At 36.6% G+C, this 25,182-nt stretch overlaps 2 protein-coding genes across 2 annotated transcripts; both read left to right on the top strand.

The window, feature by feature from the left end:
- The first annotated feature begins 13,327 nt into the window (after positions 1 to 13,327).
- LOC132558836 (uncharacterized) lies at positions 13,328 to 16,147 on the top strand. Its single transcript, XM_060223446.1, has 3 exons — positions 13,328 to 13,550; positions 14,746 to 14,845; positions 15,658 to 16,147. The coding sequence occupies exons 1-3, from the start codon at positions 13,328 to 13,330 to the stop codon at positions 16,145 to 16,147; spliced, it is 813 nt and encodes a 270-aa protein (XP_060079429.1).
- Positions 16,148 to 21,936: 5,789 nt separating this feature from the next.
- LOC132558825 (potassium voltage-gated channel subfamily A member 1-like) lies at positions 21,937 to 23,355 on the top strand. The gene has a single exon (XM_060223436.1). It carries the CDS (start codon positions 21,937 to 21,939, stop codon positions 23,353 to 23,355), a length of 1,419 nt encoding a protein of 472 aa, XP_060079419.1.
- The last annotated feature ends 1,827 nt before the right edge of the window (positions 23,356 to 25,182 follow it).

Raw genomic sequence — 25,182 nt, 5'->3', positions numbered from 1 at the left:
AATCATTATGTTATAACCGTCCCCCCCCCCCATACAGTAATACAGTAATTTTATCTATTACTGACTTTTTCAATCATTATGTTATAACCGTCCCCCCCCCCCATACAGTAATACAGTAATTTTATCTATTACTGACTTTTTCAATCATTATGTTATAACCGTCCCCCCCCCCATACAGTAATACAGTAATTTTATCTATTACTGACTTTTTCAATCATTATGTTATAACCGTCCCCCCAATTATTTTTTTGTTCATGTCGACTCTTTTTTGAATTTTGATTTGGCGCCTGTCCGTTTTTACTCAATTATTGATATATATTCAATAGCTTTAAAGACCAGTATTGTAGCCCTGTTTTAAAATAGACATATCTCTAATAGAGATGGCACGTGACAGCAAGGATGGAACGGACTGCAATATCGGTTGATGAGTCAAGACTACAAACAGCTGATGACGACCACGCTGAATATACTTGAAATCTATAAGAGGTTTCATCAGAAGTTCATATAGGTGACTGTAATTAACCACGTGACCACTATTATAATGGATGTATTGGGAAACAGTTGATATTGATGATGTATCAGCATTTATCACTTGTCATTAATATTACGATATAGCTTACATGAAGCCTCGGTGTCCAACATTTCCGAACAGGTGTTTATTGTCCTCTATAGACGCAACACGTCCACAAGTTAATATGTCCTTACCTGACTATCTATATAATGGTTTTCCCATAGGGAAGCGCTAATGGTGCACTTCAATGTCTCCGTCTCGGCAATTTGATTCTAAAGTAGGAAAATACCACGGAAAATCCCACGGAAAATACTCCTGAAATGATTGATTGGGGGCGTCTTTCATGTAGCAAATGGCGATCTGTTGATCCCAGCAATGTCCCATTAGCGTCCGATAATAATCTGTAATCTGCTAGTCTACACCGGGATTCGTGACTTCTCTCATTAATTTCAAACATAAATTTCACTGTCAAAAAAACCAATATTGTAATAACAATCTAAAATATCGTCATTTCTTCATTCGTTCTGGTTGTAATTCATCATGTTTTATAATTTACAAAGCTGAAATTAATCGATAGAGATATGAGTTACAATCGAGTGGACTCGTTAGCTGAGTATTACTGTATTAAAGGCCTAACTTTGATGTGATTGTGTAATGTTGACATTTGTTGTTAGGCGGGATTGTCACATCAACTGTATCTTTGCAGTGCCCGTTTTTATAGTGATATACAGTGTATGAGAGACAGAATTCTGTGATTAACTAATACCATCAATGTAATTGTTTGTAACGAAACCATTACTTCCGTAAATCGCTCTATTAACTACGGTTAGTGGAAATCTTCCACCAACCACAAGTCAGTACTTACTGTAATTTATCTAGTGAGAAGGAAACACACTGGTTATAGGCTTAAAACTATTCCCCGGACTTCGTATTCTCTGCTAAAGACGAAAACATAAAGGAAATTAAAGAGTTATACAACCCGATACAACCATTAATGGATGATTTAGGTCACAGCCTTTTAATAAAACAACAAACTAAAGTAATATCCAATCGATAGTGTGATCTGATCCTTTACAAGCGCCATGTTGATATTGACTGCAAACTTAATGTAACTGGGGTTGGTTGCTGTCTCCATTTATTCAACAAGGCAACATTGTAATTGTCAGAAAAAAAAACTCTATGTCTGTTTTTGACTTCGTCTCCATGTTGGCTGTCATCAAGCAACAATTACTGTCGTTAAATGCTATTTCTATGTACAATGTATGTGTTGCATGACGTACATGACAACATTTAAAGTCATTGGAAACCATCTCCATGTCTATAGTTACCAAGACCAATTTAATGCCAGCAGTTTTGTCTCAGTGTTTGTTGTTATTCTGAAACATTTGGTGTCAGTGAAGGTTGTCTCAATGTGTGTTGTAACTCTGCAACATTTGATGTCAGTTAAGATTTGTCTCAGTGTGTTTTGTAATTCTGCAACATTTGATGTCAGTGAAGGCTGTCTCAGTGTGTGTTGTAACTCTGCAAACATTTGATGTCAGTGAAGGCTGTCTCAGTGTGTGTTGTAACTCTGCAAACATTTGATGTCAGTGAAGGCTGTCTCAGTGTGTGTTGTAACTCTGCAAACATTTGATGTCAGTAACTCTGCAAACATTTGATGTCAGTGAAGGCTGTCTCAGTGTGTGTTGTAACTCGGCAACTTTTGATGTCAGTGAAGGTTGTCTCAGTGTGTGTTGTAACTCTACAACATTTGATGTCAGTGAAGGCTGTCTCAGTGTGTGTTATCAGGCAACGTTTGATGCCATTAATCCTGTCTCAGTTGGTTGCTTTCAGCAATCGTTAATTAATTGACTATGCATTATTTTACATGAATCTGTATTTTCTGTATCAAACACCATGAACCATCCTACAATCTGGTACTTGGCAGATAATGTGACGATTACATATTAATTCCGAATAACCTGTTGGTATTCATTAAAACTATTATGATGATCTGACACCTGTGAGAATACAAAATCAAATATCTTTCAGACAATGATAGATTTATTTGATACTTTATACATCCGTTCTCAGCCTCATGGAATATACATTTCAAACCAGCGTGGGGAAAATGACATTGTTCCACCAATGTGCCTGGGGGCATAGTCCACTATCGATATTAAGGCTATCAGTTTGGACGAAAACGAAAAAGCTATTGTTACTTTTTCTTTCTACAACAAAATTCAAGTAATTGTATAGATAAATAAATGAATAAATGACAGAATAAATAAATAAGATAAATAAAAAAGGACTGGAAGCAATAATTCATTTTAAGGGATTGAAACTAAACTTAGTACAATATTATAGAGATTAGAAAACTAACCAACCATGTAGCGTTATAGTGTGTGAAGTAGGTGCAGGCAACCTGAATATTTCAATTTTTGAAAACCTGAAAGTTAACAATTATAACTTTCATTTTCAATATTCTTAGAAAAACACCCACATTTTTCGATCGCTCGAACGAAACCTTTGTTGTGTTCTGAGGTTTTTCGCATGCATCAGCATATTGTCAGAGCAGGATGTTGAACCATATCGAATCGCTTAACAAAAAAGGATGGGAGTGCTATGTGAACATTAGGCACAACATCAGTCAGATAGTATGAACCGCCGTGGTATTCAAGTGTACAAAGTGGTTAACAATAAAACGTGTACAGTGTACAAGGTGGTTAACAGTAAAACATGTACAGTGTACAAGGTGGTTTACAGTAAAACATGTACAGTGTACAAGGTGGTTAACAGTGGAGTATGTACAATGTACAAGGTGGTTAACAGTAAAACATGTAAAGTGTACAAGGTGGTTAACAGTAAAACTTGTACTGTGTACAAGGTGGTTAACAATAAAACATGTATAGTGTACAAGGTGGTTAACAGTAAAACATGTACAGTGTGCAAGGTGGTTAACAGTAAAACATGTACAGTGTACAAGGTGTTAAACAGTAAAACATGTACAGTGTACAAGGTCGTTAAGTAAAACATATACAGTGTACAAGGTGGTTAACTGTGGAGTATGTACAGTGTACAAGGTGGTTAATAGTAACATATGTACAGTGTACAAGTCTGTTAAACAGTAAAACATGTACAGTGTACAAGGTGGTTAACAGTAAAACATGAACAGTGTACAAGATGTTTAACATTAAAACATGTACAGTGTACAAGGTGGTTAACAGCAAAACATGTACAGTGTACAAGGTGGTTTACAGTAAAACATGTACAGTGTACAAGTCTGTTAAACAGTAAAACATGTACAGTGTACAAGGTGGTTAACAGTAAAACATGTATAGTGTACAAGGTGGTTAACAGTAAAACATGTACAGTGTACAAGGTGGTTAACAGTAAAACATGTACAGTGTACAAGGTGTTTAACAGTAAAACATGTACAGTGTACAAGATGTTTAACAGTAAAACATGTACAGTGTACAAGATGGTTAACAGTAAAACATGTACAGTGTACAAGGTGTTAAACAGTAAAACATGTACAGTGTACAAGGTGATTAACATTAAAACATGTATAGTGTACAAGGTGGTTAACAGTAAAACATGTACAGTGTACAAGGTGGTTAACAGTAAAACATGTACAATGTACAAGGTGGTTTACAGTAAAACATGTACAGTGTACAAGGTGGTTTACAGTAAAACATGTACAGTATACAAGGTGGTTAACAGTAAAACATGTATAGTGTACAAGGTGGTTAAGTAAAACATGTACAGTGTACAAGGTGTTTAACAGTGGAACATGTACAGTGTATAAGGTGGTTTACAGTAAAACATGTACAGTATACAAGGTGGTTTACAGTAAAACATGTACAGTGTTCAAGGTGGTTAACAGTAAAACATGTACAGTGTACAAGGTGGTTAACAGTAAAACATGTACAGTGTACAAGGTGGTTAACAGTAAAACATGTACAGTGTACAAGGTGGTTAACAGTAAAACATGTACAGTGTACAAGGTGGTTGACAGTAAAACATGTACAGTGTAAAAGGTGGTTAAGTAAAACATGTACAGTGTACAAGGTGGTTAAGTAAAACATGTACAGTGTACAAGATGTTTAACAGTAAAACATGTACAGTGTACAAGGTGGTTAACAGTAAAACATGTACAGTGTACAAGGTGGTTAACAGTAAAACATGTACAGTGTACAAGGTGGTTAACAGTAAAACATGTACAGTGTACAAGGTGGTTAACAGTAAAACATGTACAACAAGGTGGTTAACAGTAAAACATGTACAGTGTACAAGGTGGTTAACAGTAAAACATGTACAGTGTACAAGGTGGTTAACAGTAAAACATGTACAGTGTACAAGGTGTTAAACAGTAAAACATGTACAGTAAAACATGTACAGTGTACAAGGTGGTTAACAGTAAAACATGTACAGTGTACAAGGTGGTTAACAGTAAAACATGTACAGTGTACAAGGTGGTTAACAGTAAAACATGTACAGTGTACAAGGTGTTAAACAGTAAAACATGTACAGTGTACAAGGTGGTTAACAGTAAAACATGTACAGTGTACAAGGTGGTTAACAGTAAAACATGTACAGTGTACAAGATGGTTAACAGTAAAACATGTACAGTGTACAAGGTGGTTAACAGTAAAACATGTACAGTGTACAAGGTGGTTAACAGTAAAACATGTACAGTGTACAAGGTGGTTAAACAGTAAAACATGTACAGTGTACAAGATGTTTAACAGTAAAACATGTACAGTGTACAAGGTGGTTTACAGTAAAACATGTACAGTGTACAAGGTGGTTTACAGTAAAACATGTACAGTGTACAAGGTGGTTAACAGTAAAACATGTACTGTGTACAAGTCTGTTAAACAGTAAAACATGTACACTGTACAAGGTGGTAAACAGTAAAATTATGTACAGTGTACAAGGTGGTTAACAGTAAAACATGTACTGTGTACAAGGTAGTTAACAGTTAAACATGTACAGTGTACAAGGTGGTTAACAGTAAAACATGTACAGTGTACAAGGTGATTAACAGTAAAACATGTACAGTGTACAAGGTGGTAAACAGTAAAACATGTACAGTGTACAAGGTGGTTAACCGTAAAACATGTACAGTGTACAAGTCTGTTAAACAGTAAAACATGTACAGTGTACAAGGTGGTTAACAGTAAAACATGAACAGTGTACAAGATGTTTAACATTAAAACATGTACAGTGTACAAGGTGGTTAACAGCAAAACATGTACAGTGTACAAGGTGGTTTACAGTAAAACATGTACAGTGTACAAGTCTGTTAAACAGTAAAACATGTACAGTGTACAAGGTGGTTAACAGTAAAACATGTACAGTGTACAAGGTGGTTAACAGTAAAACATGTACAGTGTACAAGGTGGTTAACAGTAAAACATGTACAGTGTACAAGGTGGTTAACAGTAAAACATGTACAGTGTACAAGATGTTTAACAGTAAAACATGTACAGTGTACAAGATGGTTTACAGTAAAACATGTACAGTGTACAAGGTGTTAAACAGTAAAACATGTACAGTGTACAAGGTGATTAACATTAAAACATGTATAGTGTACAAGGTGGTTAACAGTAAAACATGTACAGTGTACAAGGTGGTTAACAGTAAAACATGTACAATGTACAAGGTGGTTTACAGTAAAACATGTACAGTGTACAAGGTGGTTTACAGTAAAACATGTACAGTATACAAGGTGGTTAACAGTAAAACATGTATAGTGTACAAGGTGGTTAAGTAAAACATGTACAGTGTACAAGGTGTTTAACAGTGGAACATGTACAGTGTATAAGGTGGTTTACAGTAAAACATGTACAGTATACAAGGTGGTTTACAGTAAAACATGTACAGTGTTCAAGGTGGTTAACAGTAAAACATGTACAGTGTACAAGGTGGTTAACAGTAAAACATGTACAGTGTACAAGGTGGAAAACAGTCAAACATGTACAGTGTACAAGGTGGTTAACAGTAAAACATGTACAGTGTACAAGGTGGTTGACAGTAAAACATGTACAGTGTAAAAGGTGGTTAAGTAAAACATGTACAGTGTACAAGGTGGTTAAGTAAAACATGTACAGTGTACAAGATGTTTAACAGTAAAACATGTACAGTGTACAAGGTGGTTAACAGTAAAACATGTACAGTGTACAAGGTGGTTAACAGTAAAACATGTACAGTGTACAAGGTGGTTAACAATGGAGTATGTACAGTGTACAAGGTGGTTAACAGTAAAACATGTACAATGTACAAGGTGGTTTACATTAAAACATGTACAGTGTACAAGTCTGTTAAACAGTAAAACATGTACAGTTTACAAGATGGTTAACAGTAAAACATGTACAGTGTACAAGGTGTTAAACAGTAAAACATGTACAGTGTACAAGCTGGTTAACAATAAAACATATACAGTGTACAAGGTGGTAAACAGTAAAACAGGTACAGTGTACAAGGTGGTAAACAGTAAAACATGTACAGTGTACAAGGTGATTAACAGTAAAACATGTACAGTGTACAAGGTGGTAAACAGTAAAACATGTACAGTGTACAAGGTGTTTAACAGTAAAACATGTACAGTGTACAAGGTGGTTAAGTAAAACATGTACAGTGTACAAGATGTTTAACAGTAAAACATGTACAGTGTACAAGGTGGTTAACAGTGGAGTATGTACAGTGTACAAGGTGGTTAACAGTAAAACATGTACAGTGTACAAGGTGGTTAACAGTAAAACATGTACAGTGTACAAGGTGGTTAACAGTAAAACATGTACAGTATACAAGGTGGTTAACAGTAAAACATGTATAGTGTACAAGGTGGTTAAGTAAAACATGTACAGTGTACAAGCTGTTTAACAGTGGAACATGTACAGTGTATAAGGTGGTTTACAGTAAAACATGTACAGTATACAAGGTGGTTTACAGTAAAACACGTACAGTGTACAAGGTGGTTAACAGTTAAACATGTACAGTGCACAAGGTGGTTAACAATAAAACATGTACAGTGTACAAGATGTTTAACAGTAAAACATGTATAGTGTACAAGGTGGTTAACAGTAAAACATGTACAATGTACAAGGTGGTTAACAATAAAACATGTACAGTGTACAAGATGGTTAACAGTAAAACATGTACTGTGTAACAGGTGGTTAACAGTAAAACATGTATAGTGTACAAGGTGGTTAACAGTAAAACATGTACAGTGTACAAGTAGGTTAACTGTAAAACATGTACTGTGTACAAGATGTTTAACAGTAAAACATGTACAGTATACAAGGTGGTTAACAGTAAAACATGTATAGTGTACAAGGTGGTTAACAGTAAAACATGTACAGTGTACAAGGTGGTTAACAGTAAAATATGTACAGTGTACAAGGTGGTTAACAGTAAAACATGTACAGTATACAAGGTGGTTAACAGTAAAACATGTACAGTGTACAAGGTGGTTAACAGTGGAGTATGTACAGTGTACAAGGTAGTTAACAATAAAACATAAACAGTGTACAAGGTGGTTAACAGTAAAACATGTACAGTGTACAAGGTGGTTAACAATAAAACATGTACAGTGTACAAGGTGTGTACAGTGTACAAAGTGGTTAACAGTAAAACATGTACTGTGTACAAGGTGGTATAACAGTGGTAGTATGTACAGTGTGGTAAAGTGGTTACACACAAGTGTACAGTAAAACATGTGTGTACATGGTATTACACACATGTGTGTACAAGGTGGTTAACAGTAAAACATGTACAGTGTACAAGGTGGTTAACAGAGTATTATATATATAGCCTCCATAGGAACATATGGAATGACACGTGCTGTTTACAGGGTGGTATATGGTAGTACACACGCTGTGTACAGGGTGGTATATGGTACAGGGTGGTATATATATACACACGCTGTGTACACACGTATGTACAGGGTATATATGGTATATACAGGGTGGTATATGACACACGCTGTGTACAGGGTGGTATATGGTAGTACACACGCTGTGTACAGGGTGGTATATGGTATTTCACACGCCGTGTACAGGGTGGTATATGGTATTACACACGCTGTGTACAGGGTGGTATATGGTAGTACACACGCTGTGTACAGGGTGGTATATGGGTAGTGAACACGCTGTGTACAGGGTGGTATATGGTATTACACACGCTGTGTACAGGGTGGTATATGGTATTACACACGCTGTGTACAGGGTGGTATATGGTAGTACACACGCTGTGTACAGGGTGGTATATGGTATTTCACACGCTGTGTACAGGGTGGTATATGGTAGTACACACAATGTGTACAGGGTGGTATATGGTATTACACACGCTGTGTACAGGGTGGTATATGGTAGTACACACGCTGTGTACAGGTTGGTATATGGTATTACACACGCTGTGTACAGGGTGGTATATGGTAGTACACACAATGTGTAAATGGTGGTATATGATAGTACACTTGCTGTGTACAGGGTGGTATATGATAGTACAAACGCTGTGTACAGGGTGGTATATGATAGTACAAACGCTGTGTACAGGATGGCATGTGGTAGTACACACGCATCTGGTAGTCAGGTGGTTGTTTACTGTACAGTGTGATATATCATAGCAATACTAGCGTACAAGATGGTTTAAAGGTAGTGCATATTCACTGTACACGTTGGCATACTATAATTAAAGTGACGTATACAAAGTTATATATGGTAATCTGGTACATGTGACCAACGGTAATCTAAAGCAGCTAAGGAAGTATGTAAGAGTTATCTTTCTTTATTTGATCCTCGCTCTGTTCCTCCTTGTTCCTTTACAGTCATCCATATGTCCTTTTTTCTCTATTTCCAACATTTCCCTCTGTCTTACATAAGTAAGTTACATTTTTCTAAAATGCCATACTTCCTCTCTGTCTGCTATTATACAGCCTTACCATAGGATTCAACATATATTTCTGGGTATTGATATTTAGGGCTGTTATTTATTTATTTCAATATAACTATATCACATCACATCAGTCAGTTCGAGATCTAGATATGACCCATGGGGCAGATGAGGTATTTAATAGAAATGTACTTGCATCAATATACAGTTTAATCACATCTTATGTTTTGGTTCACGTTTGGGAACTAAAACAAAATAAGTGACTTACACGGGGAAAACCTTTATTATCACAGACAAAATTTAGTGTGACAAAAGTAAACATTGACCTGTAAAAATGTAAATGCACAATCTAACGCCTATGTTACAAATGTAATTGTGTAAACTTGTTTAATCTGACGTTTGTGTAACAGATGTGATTGTGTAGCCATCAACATGTTTAATCTGACGCCTGTGTTACAGATGTAATTGTGTCAACTTTAATCTGTTTAATATGACGTCTGTGTTACAGATGTGCTTGTGTAGCCATCAACATGTTTAATCTGACGTCTGTGTTACAGATGTAATTTTGTAAACCTAAACCTGTTTAATATGATTGTGTAAACTTGTTTAATCTAACTGGTAATTTTGTAAACGTGTGTTACAGATGTATTTGTGTAAACCTAAACCTGTTTAATCAGACAGATGTATTGTGTAACCCTAATCTGACCTGTTTAATCTGTTTAATCGTCTGTGTTACAGATTTAATTGTGTAAACCTAAACCTGTTTAATTGTTTAATGTTACAGATGTAATGTGTAATCTTTGTTACAAATGTGTTACAGATTGTGTAAACTTGTTTAATCTGACTAACAGATGTAATTGTGTAAACCTAAACCTGTCTGTGTTTACAGATGTAATTGTGTAAACCTAAACCTGTTTAATCTGACGTGTGTTACTGTGTTACTGTGTTACAGATGTAATTGTGTAAACCTAAACCTGTTTAATCTGACGCCTGTGTTACAGATGTAATTGTGTAAACCTAAACCTGTTTAATCTGACGCCTGTGTTACATATGTGATTGTGTAAACCTAAACCTGTTTAATCTGACGCCTGTGTTACAGATGTAATTGTGTAAACCTAAACCTGTTTAATCTGACGCCTGTGTTACAGATGTAATTGTGTAAACCTAAACCTGTTTAATCTGACGCCTGTGTTACAGATGTAATTGTGTAAACCTAAACCTGTTTAATCTGACGCCTGTGTTACAGATGTAATTGTGTAAACCTAAACCTGTTTAATCTGACGTCTGTGTTACAGATGTAATTGTGTAAACCTAAACCTGTTTAATCTGACGCCTGTGTTACAGATGTAATTGTGTAAACCTAAACCTGTTTAATCTGACGTCTGTGTTACAGATGTAATTGTGTAAACCTAAACCTGTTTAATATGATGCCTGTGTTACAGATTTGATTGTGTAAACCTTAACCTGTTTAATCTGACGTCTGTGTTACAGATGTAATTGTGTAAACCTAAACCTGTTTAATATGATGCCTGTGTTACAGATTTGATTGTGTAAACCTTAACCTGTTTAATCTGACGTCTGTGTTACAGATGTAATTGTGTAAACCTTAACCACTTTTATTTGAATCTGCATATACGTGTTTACGTCACCGAAGGCAGGCGAGTTAAAATGACAAAAAATAATGGATTCCATACATCACACATCAAATACAAACGCATTTGATGTCCATTTCATCACATCAATAATTACTGTAGTGTTTCTAGAAAACAAACAGTTTGGCGTCAACCTTATTTCATTTCAGCTCTATTTCTTTGGTTTCCATTGTTACGTCACAATCTGTACATATGTAACGTTATATTCTGAACCCAGAGTCGATATAGGTTAAATCACACCTGTATTTTCTCTGAATCACATTCCTGTGATAAAACAATTTATGTTATTTCATCTGTTATCGTATATTTTGTTGTTTATTAAGGGGTTACACTAGCGTGATAGGGCATGGATAGTATTTTTTAGATAAACATTACAATCCACGTTAGCACAGTATGGCATGTGTCCGTGTCTTTCATTGATAAAAACGATTAATTACAGACCGATTTCTATGACTAGTTACATTTCCTACCTGTTTTGCTGTTTGGTGTACTACGATAATATTCGACACCTAAATTGAAGATTGTAATAAGTTGTTATTTCTTGAATATATGTAGTTCGAAATACTGCTTATCAATTTATGTTTTAGAGCACATAAATAAAATGTTACATAACATAGTTTACAGTTTTAAATATGAATAATTTCAATCAAATAATTTTATTTTCAAATAAACGAAACTATCTTTAAATACGTACTTTTATAAAAATTTAGCTAGGAAATACAGAACTACATCTGTACAATTATATATGATTTATATCGTAAAAAAGCAGAAGAGAGAGGAAAATAGATATCACAAAGATAAATTATAACGATAAAAATTATCATAAGATAAAAAGGAACTATGTTTCAGGTTTTATTGAAATTGTTTAAATTATCTACGTTTCTATTCGACAATGTCACTTATAAAACATAAAAAATAACACAGGGCCTAGAATTGACCCTTGAAAACCCACGGCAGTTATGAAATTTGTGACGAAAACAGAATCACTCCCTATTTTCTGTACAATCTCTTACCAACTACGGTTAGTGTTAAATCGTATCAAAATTATAGCTTCCTTGTACAAAGTCTTCGTTTTCACCATCAACATTACTTTCTATGTGAAGGCTAGACGTGGAAATGACATGAACTCATCAACTTGCATCTTTACATGTTTTGTATGAAAATTTCAGTATGATCGGATTTGTGCTATTTTATGTAAAACTTATTGTGGAGAGGAAGCCCTTGTAATGTTGAAATAATCTGTGCTCAATCTGTAAGCTGTATTTATCCGATAAAATATTCTTAAATAAAAATTGACAGTGATTGTTTGAGTAGCTCGGGAACCAAGCAATTATAAAATGTTTTATAAGAGTGAAAGAATTTTTATGCAAATGTTTATCATTATAAATGTATACTGATTTCACGACAGTGATTTAAGGAAAGCAAAAATCTATGTTTCAAGTACCAAAAAAATAGGCATCATTTCAGACAAAAACAAATTTCCTGAAATTCAATGCGGGTACGACTTTACAATTTACATGTTTGTGAATCATTTTTTATTACTCAACAAATTGAAGTATGCGTCATGAATTTGACAAAGAGTTCGAGATCCTATGTAAATATGCCTGTTACGTGCAGAATATAGGAGCAAAACGGAGAACGCCGACCGAGTACACACCCAGGATAGGTATACGGCGGCTGTCTAGCTCGCGAGATTAATGGTAGTTGTTGCCATATCGAATGATATAAGTTATCAAAACAGATTTACAAAGTCAATACTGCACGATCGATAAGTTTGGTACAAATTGATTTTAAGTCCAATGTTTAACTGTTGAAAATGTATTGGTTTATCTCGACATGTTTGATTAGAAAGAAATGAACTGGTCGAAATTGAACTCAAATCAATAGTCCAGTAGTGTATGTTACTTTCGATATAACCTGCGTCATTCTCAGGGAAACTAGACGAACACATACGATACTGAACAAGCGTGAAGTAGGTACGAACTGGAGAAGGAATATATGGCAAATACCGACAGCTATTACCGAGTCTTAAAACGGGGGAAAGGCGGAAAATTCAAAAAGAAAAAAGTCTTATCGCAAAAAGTGATGTAACTGACGTACTAAACGAGTAGGGAACAGAGACTGGAGTATAACACTGCCTATCAACAAGAAGACCATTTTTCTTCAGTAGCTAACAGACACAAGTGGTCATTATAATCAAAGCATTTCTTAAAAGTTTTATTTTCACACCGGCAACTTACTGATTGTTCCAATATTCTACTAAAATATAATATCTAAAAGCACAACAATGTCGTGTGGTAACCCACCAGGAATTGCAAATGGCAAGGTCAATGCACAGACTTCCTACTCAGTAGGATCGGCAGTACAGTATACCTGTAACGCAGCGTACACCATGACCGGAAGTTCAACCCTAAACTGTGTGGCGGCACCGACACCATCCGGACCCAGTAATCCCCCTTACATTTGGCAGGGCACGTACCCTGTATGTACACTCGAGTTCCTGGAGACAGGTAGGATCATTGTTGATATATGCATTAGTTACATAATAATATTATCTAGAAAAATACATACAATTAGCAAAAGCAATATCTCGGTGAATTTCCGGCAATCTTCAGAAATAATTTTCAAGACTGGCGGAAATTTCAAAGAGATGTTTCGATTGGCAACAAGCCTTTATGTAGTCCAGATAGAATATTTTAGCGTTTTGATAGAAATCTTACAAAAAGAGATTTCCTTAAAGCTTCAAACGGTAGCTAACGTATTGAGGTGTATAGACTGAGCAAAATAATGATAAAGTAAAGAGTGATGGCTTTCGGGTCTTCAGGGATTTTTCATTGTTATCTATTACAGCCAGGACTATCGGGTCCTCAGGAGTTTTCATTGTTATCTGTTACAGCCTGGGTTATCGGGTCCTCAGGAGTTTTCATTGTTATCTATTACAGCCTGGACTATCGGGTCCTCGGAAGTTTTCATTGTTATCTATTACAGCCTGGGTTATCGGGTCCTCGGAAGTTTTCATTGTTATCTATTACAGCCTGGGTTATCGGGTCCTCAGGGATTTTTCATTGTTAATTTTTACAGCCTGGACTATCGGGTCCTCGGAAGTTTCCATTGTTATCTATTACAGTCAGGACTATCGGGTCCTCAGGAGTATTCATTGTTATCTATTACAGCCTGGGTTATCGGGTCCTCAGGAGTATTCATTGTTATCTATTACAGCCAGGACTATCGGGTCCTCAGGAGTTTTCATTGTTATCTGTTACAGCCTGGGTTATCGGGTCCTCAGGAGTATTCATTGTTATCTATTACAGCCAGGACTATCGGGTCCTCAGGAGTATTCATTGTTATCTATTACAGCCTGGACTATCGGGTCCTCGGAAGTTTTCATTGTTATCTATTACAGCCAGGACTATCGGGTCCTCAGGAGTTTTCATTGTTATCTGTTACAGCCTGGGTTATCGGGTCCTATTACAGCCAGGACTATCGGGTCCTCAGGAGTATTCATTGTTATCTATTACAGCCTGGGTTATCGGGTCCTCAGGAGTATTCATTGTTATCTATTACAGCCAGGACTATCGGGTCCTCAGGAGTTTTCATTGTTAATTATTACAGCCTAGACTATCGGGTCCTCAGGAGTTTTCATTGTTATCTGTTACAGCCTGGGTTATCGGGTCCTCAGGGATTTTTCATTGTTATCTATTACAGCCTGGTTTTGGTTGCTGATCGGTATACTTGGACTAATAACTCTGGGCCTGATGAGTTGTCTTATCTGGTTCTGTATCCGATACTGCTGCAACAACTGTAGGTATGTATAAGTTCTATTAAAATCCACACAATTTACCATTATCTATAAACCTTGTGTTTTCAAAACACGATTAAAAATATATTTGTTATAAAGCCGTTATATATTGTGATTATACATTTATTTCTTAAAACCCGGGAACTCGCCGATGAAGAAATAGTATGGACACAGTATATACACATACAATGGGAGAAAAGTAAAGCACACTAAAAGGCATATATCTGTGTATATTTCTATTCTACTGCAAGTTACCTGTATAGGATTTATGTAACCTGATGGGAGTATATGGGACTGTATACCCCCATCTAGTCAAGCGTAGTAATACACAGTCTATAGTCAATGTGTGACGTCACTAAAAGTACACAAATATGACTGACTTCCGGTTAAAAATAGATACTCTGGTTGAGAATTCGTAACAATTAATCACTTTCCTCGGGTCTAGAAACACGGAGATACTTTCCGCGTCACCACAGTGAGTAAGTTGTTTTTGTCTATGTCGGTACAACAGAATGATCACTGGTCATTAGGAAATTCGGTGAATTGGTTAACGAGCTCGTGTCAAAATAAACAGAGATTGGGATATTTCCCTCATTTTGAAGGAAAATCATTCATCCATACAATAATGTATATGCCTTTTAGAGATTCAAACAAGGGTTTTGTGTTACAGATGTAAGAAATGACATGCCCTAAAATGACGATTGTTGAGTTCTGTATCTTTCTCTTTTCTCTTGTGTACTACTTTTTTTCATTTTCTTCAGCAAGCTAAGTGCATATGCTTAACACTTTGTAAGAATGGAAATCTTGTGTTGTTCCAGAGGCCGAAGAAAGGTAGGAGACGTTGAAAATGTTGAGGAGAGAGGCAGTTTGTGCAGCAGACTGTGTTGCGGCTGTTGTTTCTACTGTATGCGAACGCCAGAAGATACAAAAGATGGCTGCTGTGACTACTTTGGCTGTTGTGGATACGCTGGATGTTGTTCTTGTTGTTGCTGGTGCTGCAGATGCTGCCGAGAAATTGTGGAACCGGAAAGAATAGTGCGCATGCGTAAAGGTAAACAAAAACACCGTCCGATATTTTCAATGAAGAGGCAAAAATCTATTAAAGATAAGAATAAAAAGAAGAAAATAGCGATGATAAAGTTAAACAGCCAGCGACAATTTGTGAAGAGCACCATGTTACCAACCACTCAGATGGTACGATCGATGATACAGGACGATCCGAACCTGTTTAGGAAGGTAGCCAAAAAACTTCCGGTATGGATGCCTCACACGCACTCGATAAGGGACATCAACACAAGTACTAAGTAGGTTACCAGTCATTCTAACTGTTAGAATGTTTGAGTATTGCTTTTTGCCAGGAAAATCAAATTAGAAAGATTACCTACTGCAGAGGCGGCGCCACACTTAGGACTTACGGCAAGTGAGAGTTGTCTCTCTTTATAAATACCGCACACATGCGTACGTACCTGTCTGACACGGAAAGACAACAACGGAAACATATGTATGGACCAGATATGAACCCCCACCATAAGATCAATGTTCCTATCAATCCTTAATACAATGACATCTGGAAAAAGACCCCTAATAATACCAAATCGGAAAATATTTAAGAAACATAATTGCAACCATTTGACATATCAATGGCACGTGCTGATGTTGATTAAAAATGCTGTGTGAGAATGTTTAGACCAAAATTAGCTTATAAAGATCATCGTTTCCCCAGGTGTTTTAGTTGACAGTAAGTGGTGTGGAAATTTCTTAGGATAAATCCTTCTATTTCACAAAATTAATATCATTATATAATTATTGCTCTTCTTAAATCACATCTGATCTACATTATCGTTGTAACTAATGTAATTCTCAGAATTGTTGAATACCTGTTATATTTCACTCATGTATACATTTAGATAAGTACGAATTGTCCATTTAACCCCGGCCAGGTGAAAATGAAACGAAATTCTACATGTACATTTGTCACATATGTGACACACACATGTACATTTGTCACATATGTGACACACACACATGTACATTTGTCACATATGTGACACACACACATGTACATTTGTCACATATGTGACACACACACATTAAAAACATTGATTGTAATTTTAACGCTCTCCTCAGATTAACATAAAAAAGGAATATTTGGAAAGTTGTATTTAAAAATTATGTTCACATGCCAACAAATATTGCATGATTCGTGAAAATTTTACAATGAGTTTAGTGTTCTTTGAACAGGGTATCAGATGTATAAATTCCAATTCTAGTTTAGTTACACTGAACTGTGAATAGACAATCTTTCCCATAGTGATGCCAAATATTCCTCATTACCACGTTTTTACCTGTAGGAATAGAGATACCTCCTCATGGTTACTCTCAATACTTTATATTGATAAATTCTAACAAAGAAATTATACACACGCGTAAGCCTTTACATGGCCGAAGGGAAACAACTCTTGTTTTTCATGGCATGGATAAGGCGCAAAAATGATGAACTTCATGTTGAAATTATATGTCTTTTGATGTTGTGCGCCTATTTAGAAAGAAATTATTGCTATCAAAACTTCTGCTGAATATAAAATACACAAAGTATTTTAATAAACTGTCATCATTTGTTGTTGTTTTAACAGCATAATTGTCGTTTATCACAAAACTATGGAAAATGAAAGTATAGCCATACATTTAAATCTATCGACAAGTTTTTATTCCGAAAGCCTTGGGCTAAGTTGGATCAATCTGGAAAGCTTGAAAGTTCATACCTCATACCTATGTAATATATCTTCCAACACTTCTGATACAGCGATATAACTTTCATGGAAGTGTTTGAAATGTGTATTGAACATAATTAGATAGAGAAAAGCGAAATCTGAAATGTTCCACAGGTACACCCCGTCATTTGTTTACATTCACAACATGATCTTATTTTCAATGTTTACGACAAGGTCTGTTCATGAAAACTCATTAAACGCTTATTAAGCCTGTCTGATCATATTTCATACCCAGTACTCAGTGTAATGATAGAAATTGTCCCAATAAACCAACCAAAATGGCCACGGTATTCCGTGTTCACGTCTAATATAATGAATTAGGATGTTTGAAGGTATGGCGTGCGAGAGCAGGAAGACTTTATTAATTCCTCATCAACTGATATTTGAAGTTTTGATATTTTTGATAAAATATGTTTTAAAATTTTGGCGTTTGAATCGTTTAAAATACATACTGACAAAACCAATTCTACAAGTATGATCCTTCGTGGTCTTCCATCTAGACCATCAACAGCAATCATCAACATAAGCTGAAATAACTGGTCTCAAAATAATTGTTTAAAAAATTGGAAAAAATGTCCTTTATGTAAATGAATGCTTTATATTTGTTCAATGTAAATATCATTGTCAAAAAAATACTGCAAAATAGTAAAATTGACATTTTGGAGAGATAAGGTATACGTATGCAAAACAAACAAAACGTAATATCATTAAAAAAAACATGGAAAAGTCTTTATAAAGATTACTTAAAAACACGCTCCACAGAAAATGTTGCATACATTTTATGCAATTGTGGGTACCTGCCATTCTAGAGGAATATGTTAAACATAAACCGTACTTTACATAATTGTGGGTACCTGTCGCTCTAGAGAAATACATGTACATATTGTGGGTGGCTGCCGCTCTAGAGAAATGCATGTACATATTGTGGGTGGCTGCCGATCTAGAGAAATACATGTACATATTGTGGGTGGCTGCCGATCTAGAGAAATACATGGACATATTGTGGATGGGTGCCGATCTAGAGAAATACATGTACATATTGTGGGTGGCTGCCGCTCTAGAGAAATGCATGTACATATTGTGGGTGGCTGCCGATCTAGAGAAATACATGTACATATTGTGGGTGGCTGCCGATCTAGAGAAATACATGGACATATTGTGGATGGGTGCCGATCTAGAGAAATACATGTACATATTGTGGGTGGCTGCCGCTCTAGAGAAATGCATGTACATATTGTGGGTGGCTGCCGATCTAGAGAAATACATGTACATATTGTGGGTGGGTGCCGATCTAGAGAAATACATGGACATATTGTGGGTGGGTGCCGATCTAGGTACATATTGTGGGTGGCCGATCTAGAGAAATACATGGACATATTGTGGGTGGGTGCCGATCTAGAGAAATACATGTACATATTGTGGGTGGCTGCCGATCTAGAGAAATACATGTACATATTGTGGGTGGCTGCCGATCTAGAGAAATACATGGACATATTGTGGGTGGGTGCCGATCTAGAGAAATACATGGACATATTGTGGGTGGCTGCCGATCTAGAGAAATACATGGACATATTGTGGGTGGGTGCCGCTCTAGAGAAATGCATGTACATATTGTGGGTGGCTGAGAAATACATGTACATATTGTGGGTGGGTGCTGCTCTAGAGAAATGCATGTACATATTGTGGGTGGGTGCCGATCTAGATAAATACATGTACATATTGTGGGTGGCTGCCGATCTAGAGAAATACATGTACATATTGTGGGTGGCTGCCGATCTAGAGAAATACATGGACATATTGTGGATGGCTGCCGATCTAGAGAAATACATGTACATATTGTGGGTGGCTGCCGATCTATAGAAATACATGGACATATTGTTGATGGGTGCCGATCCAGAGAAATACATGTACATATTGTGGGTGGGTGCCCCTCTAGAGAATTACATGTATATATTGTGGGTGGCTGCCGCTCTAGAGAAATACATGGACATATTGTGGGTGGGTGCCGCTCTAGAGAAATGCATGTACATATTGTGGGTGACTGCCGCTCTAGAGAAATACATGTACATATTGTGGGTGGGTGCCGCTCTAGAGAAATGCATGTACATATTGTGGGTGGATGCCGCTCTAGAGAAATACATGTACATATTGTGGGTGACTGCCGATCTAGAGAAATACGTGTACATATTGTGGGTGGCTACCACTCTAGAGAAATACATGTACATATTGTGGGTGACTGCCGATCTAGAGAAATACGTGTACATATTGTGGGTGGTTACCACTCTAGAGAAATACATGTACATATTGTGGGTGACTGCCGATCTAGAGAAATACGTGTACATATTGTGGGTGGTTACCACTCTAGAGAAATACATGTACATATTGTGGGTGACTGCCGATCTAGAGAAATACGTGTACATATTGTGGGTGGCTACCACTCTAGAGAAATACATGTACATATTGTGGGTGACTGCCGATCTAGAGAATTACGTGTACACATTGTGGGTGGCTGCCGATCTATAGAAATACATGGACATATTGTGGGTGGGTGCCGCTCTAGAGAAATACATGGACATATTGTGGGCGTCTGCCACTTTAATCAGTTTCTTCATTCAGATTACCATAGCTGTCGTTTCGCCATTGATGTATCCTATCTAAAATATTTAAACTCAGTGTGTTTAACGAACCATATATTGTAATGATTTTCTATCAATTTAAACTCCTTCAGATATCTGAGTGGTGAACTCTACCGTTGGATTTTTTTCATCCCAGACAAAACTTAATGCCCTTTCAATATTCTGATTTTAGATAGATTTCAATTGTCCTGATATTTGTGGATTTCCACAGAAACGATAGATCCCTATCATCACTGTATACGCAGGGTCCTAGAGGGACGAAACAATATTTCTGGCACCTTCATCCTTCGTGTCAGATGGTAATGTAAAGTTAATATACGAAAGACATGCATGTATTTATTACATTTACAGAGTCCATGGCCATCAGTGTTGTTTGTTACTATTATTTGATAGCAATTCGTAAATCGTTCCCGAGTAAATACCGATGAAGCTTCTACCATTTACAACTATGACATTTCGTGGCTGAACTTTTTCAATTTTTTTTCTTTTTGTAAAACTTTACACTACAAATGCTAATGGATAACAAGGTAAATTAATTTTACTGAATTTAAATATTTTGTAACTTTGTGATCAGCGATAAATACAGCGATGACATAGATTTGTCCCATGGATACTGGCGGTTTTTACAGGATTTCCAAAGCTCTGCAAACGTCGAGTGTAAATCCATAAGCCCAAAGTTCACGGTTGCATAAACGAGAAATTAAAACTCTTGAGAATTACATGACGTGAAATTCCTAAGGTGTATCAGTGATTTGCCGCGATACCTGTGTTTATTGAGCTATAAACCTAAGTGTAGTTTGTATAATGCCGTATTATAACTGGTATACCCAGGAACAATATCGTTGTGCAGTAATCGTTTATCACTGAGCTGAGAAACACTATTTATTTTTTCACGACTTTTGATTCAAAACCCTTTGTTGTTAAAGCACTAGTAAGTAAGATAAACACAACAATAGAAGATAATAATATTTGTAGAGCTGGGCGAACTCGTCCAATTTCGCGGGTGTTGGTGACAATAAGGTATATTTGTATCAAGAAGCACTCATATGTCCCCGAGCTTTTAAACCACAAGGTCTTTCACTAAATACACCTGTATGAGTGGATCAGGGTCAGCGAGTCGACAAGGCTTTTTACACACTTTCGCAAATACAGGTAAAGATATATATATACCCACGGTTCGTTGCCATTAATGTTCGGTGGAGTTGTGCCAAGACAGTGGGCCAATGCTATTAGAAGTTGCACTTGTGAACGAATAGGGACATGCAAGTCACGACCAGAACGTCCCCTGGCGGACTGCAGGCCATCACGTGATCACAGTGAAGTCCGAGGTATCAGAATCATACAGGAAAGGAAGATTGCGAGTTGGACTGGTCATTTCTACTGTTGATAAATCTCGTTAACGAGTGTCATATGGCTCTCAATATATGTGTGTCACGAATTTAAACCAACAGAAGGCGCCTATTTAAATTCTACGATGACAATAGAAAGTTGTAAAGGGTTTAATCTCAGGTATTGAAAGGAAGGCAGCGACGAGGCATATGTGACATGTCAAACTGTGAAAACTTCACCGTGGAATGTGTGTTCGAGTAAAGTGTGATGTTTGACTGCAGTCAGAGTCAGGATCTGCGAATAATGTGCCACGTCGCATTATGACGGCCTTTCACATTAAGTGACCTTCATATACTTTACAATGCATATTATAAACCAGAACAATATTGCAGACGGAAGGAGTTATCTACAACCGCCGTCAAACATCGACAGGACTCACTTCCGGTCATCCTCGACCGATTCTAATTGGAAGGATCTTTTTGGTTCACACTCACGGCTTCCACCAGTATCATCGGCAGTTTCAGACGATGAGGATGACAATTGTGCTGAAGACGCGCAGGAAACATTTGCTTCCGAGGATGCCTTACCGCTCGGACATGAATGTAACATAGAGGGTTGCAAACGTATTACTATCAATGTCAGCGGACTCAAGTTCGAAACCCAACTCCGGACTCTCAACAGGTTTCCTAACACTTTACTTGGCAACCCTACAAAACGGAAAAAACATTGGGATTCGAAACGAAAGGAATTTTTCTTTGATCGACACCGGCCAAGTTTCCCAGCTGTTCTGTACTATTATCAAAGTGGAGGTCGATTGAAGCGACCGATGGAGGTTCCGTCTGATATTTTTCTCAACGAAATACAGTTTTTCGAGCTAGGCAGATCTGCTGTTACTTCGTACAAAGGGGAGGAAGGATTTATTATCAATACCAACGAGTCACCTTTGCTCCCCAAACAACCTTTCCAACGGAAGGTCTGGGAGCTGTTCGAGTATCCCGACAGTTCACTGGCCGCCCGTGTCTTAGCCATCTTTTCGGTGATCGTGATTTTGATATCAGTGACGACATTCTGCGTAGAAACTTTGCCTCAGTTTCACGGCAGCGAGTGTATCGATGTTCTTGCAGACAGTTCTGTCAATAGCAGTAAAGTGGTCATAAAGAAGGTACCAAACTTCCAGCATCCTCTATATATTATAGAAGCAATTTGCATATGCTGGTTTTCAATTGAACTAGTGTTACGTTTTATCTCAAGCCCATCTAAGAGAAGTTTTCTTAAAGATATCATCAATTGGATAGACTTTGCATCAATAATGCCTTTTTATTTTTCAATGGGGCTATATCTGATCTCCAAGGAATGTGGTCAGTCAAAAAGCGGCGTCTTGTCGGTATTACGGGTACTTAGAGTATCGCGTATCCTAAAACTAAGTAAGCATTCTGTAGGCCTTCAGATTCTAGGAAAAACTATGCAAACCAGCATAAGCGAACTGGTCATGTTTGCTTTGTTTCTTGGCATTGGGATTATTATATCTTCCGGTGCAATATTTTATGCAGAGCTACCTGAACCAAACACACATTTTAAGAGCATCCCTGATGCGTTCTGGTGGGCCATTGTATCCATGACAACAGTCGGATATGGAGATATGTATCCACGTGGAACATGGGGTAAACTAGTTGGGGGCATGACAGTTGTTTGCGGAATATTGTCCATTGCACTTCCGGTTCCGGTGATTGTGGCAAATTTCAATACATTCTACAGACAAGCACAAACAAGGTCTGTTTGATTTTTTTCAGTACTTGTAAGAAATTGTTTGCTTTAGAATTATGAAAGACAGTTCTTTCTCATCATTTGAGATTTTCGTTGTGCCAGGGAAAGGAAACTGTTTGATTTTTTTATTATGAAGCTGATAAATTTACTCAATGTACCACATTTATACTTTAGTTAATTAGTATGGATACTGGTATAAGCTGGATTAGAATAAATACATTGATATTACTGACTTATTATAAACGACATCATTATTTACGTTGCCAATTAAGTTTGTAATATAGTCGTACCGTAAAAGTATTACTTAGATAGCGTATTATTGATCTAAATATCAATGTGACAGTACAACTATATATTGATTATTGCCTCTTGATAAATGTCAAAGTTTGTATCCATCATGATAAAATAAAATTTATTTATTTAATTTTGTCTCCCCTTTCATTGTTGCCGTTTAAAATTTGTCGCTCTACATGTTTTCGTTTTTCACGTGTAATCTCACTACTTTACCTGATAATGGTTATACATTTGCGACACAAGTCTTGAAATAATTTAACACAAAGTAAGTAAAAACAATACGTGTAACAGTTAAATGATATATTTTATATTTCTGATTTACGTTGTACTCTACCATGGGATACTGGTAGAATCCCTAACCTATATATAGTACATTGGAAATTATTGGATAGGAAACCAAATAATCTAACTATCACTGTATTTGCGTCCGAATAGGAAAATTGGCGAATTGCATTGTAGTGACCGGGAAACACAGCTCTGGTTGATCAAATGTATGAAAGTCATAGCATCACTGGAAAAACTATATCATCAATAGTGATAATATAAAATGTCTTATATCGTTACAACAGTAATGATATAAGTATGTATTAGACTGAGAAACTCCTATATGTCACTGTTAATAATGTAATAAAATTATATTTTCGCTGTTTCGTTATTCAAGTTCGAAATAAATGTGCTAAACAACATCATATCGTTGTTAGATATTGGTAAACATTGTTTGGTAGAAACCTGCTAGTACACATATATATAAACCACATATCAAACAAGATGTTATTCGGAAGCAAAAACGAGAAATATATCCTGGAGAACAGTCAGTTAAATCTGGTGATGGAGAAAAAGACGCCAATATTTTGCTTTTACTTCATACATCGTTAAGGAATTCAGTAATTGAGTAAACAATGTAAGTAAACAGAGAAATCTCTACCCACTGGATAGGATTTTATTTCAGATTTTACACACGGCCAAGACTTTTAAAGTTCATCGATAAGTTTCTTAGTCAAGTAGATAACTTTATAAATCTTAACTCGAGGGTTTGAATTTCTCTGTCCACATCACATAACACTGAAGTGATGGATTATTTCAATCTCTCACTTTCCTATCATTCAATATGCAAATTGTATAAGTGCACTGAATACATAACTTCTTTGCAAATAGCGTATTCAGTGTGTGACAAGATTGATATATTTCACAATGGTTACACTACTACATAAACGGATCACGTGATCATAGTGTGATTGTCCCTGCCGTAAGTATTTTTTTATCACATAACTGCCCTGGTATCGGCTAGGTACATACAGCATTGGTCAACTATGTGTACATACCCTAGAGTGAACATGGCAGTTTGCGATTCTCAGAGTTCTGCACGAGAAACGAATAAGTCTGTGCTGTTGTGGTTGTGTCCTTGAACAAAACACAAATACTCTTATTGCGGTTTGATGACATGTGGCGGGCCTCCCGTACGATGTTCAGTGAGGTAGCCATCAGCTACTACAAAAACAACTCTGGATGTTCACAGAACGATAATCCCAGCAGGCAAACTGATAAACAA

Source organism: Ylistrum balloti, unplaced genomic scaffold, assembly GCF_031769215.1.
Source record: "Ylistrum balloti isolate Yb309-2 unplaced genomic scaffold, AGI_CSIRO_Ybal_v1 Utg370828, whole genome shotgun sequence".
In the NCBI taxonomy this organism is placed as follows: Eukaryota; Metazoa; Mollusca; class Bivalvia; order Pectinida; family Pectinidae; genus Ylistrum; species Ylistrum balloti.
Note: the sequence above shows the minus strand (reverse complement) of the source record. Positions and strands in the feature narration are given on the sequence as shown.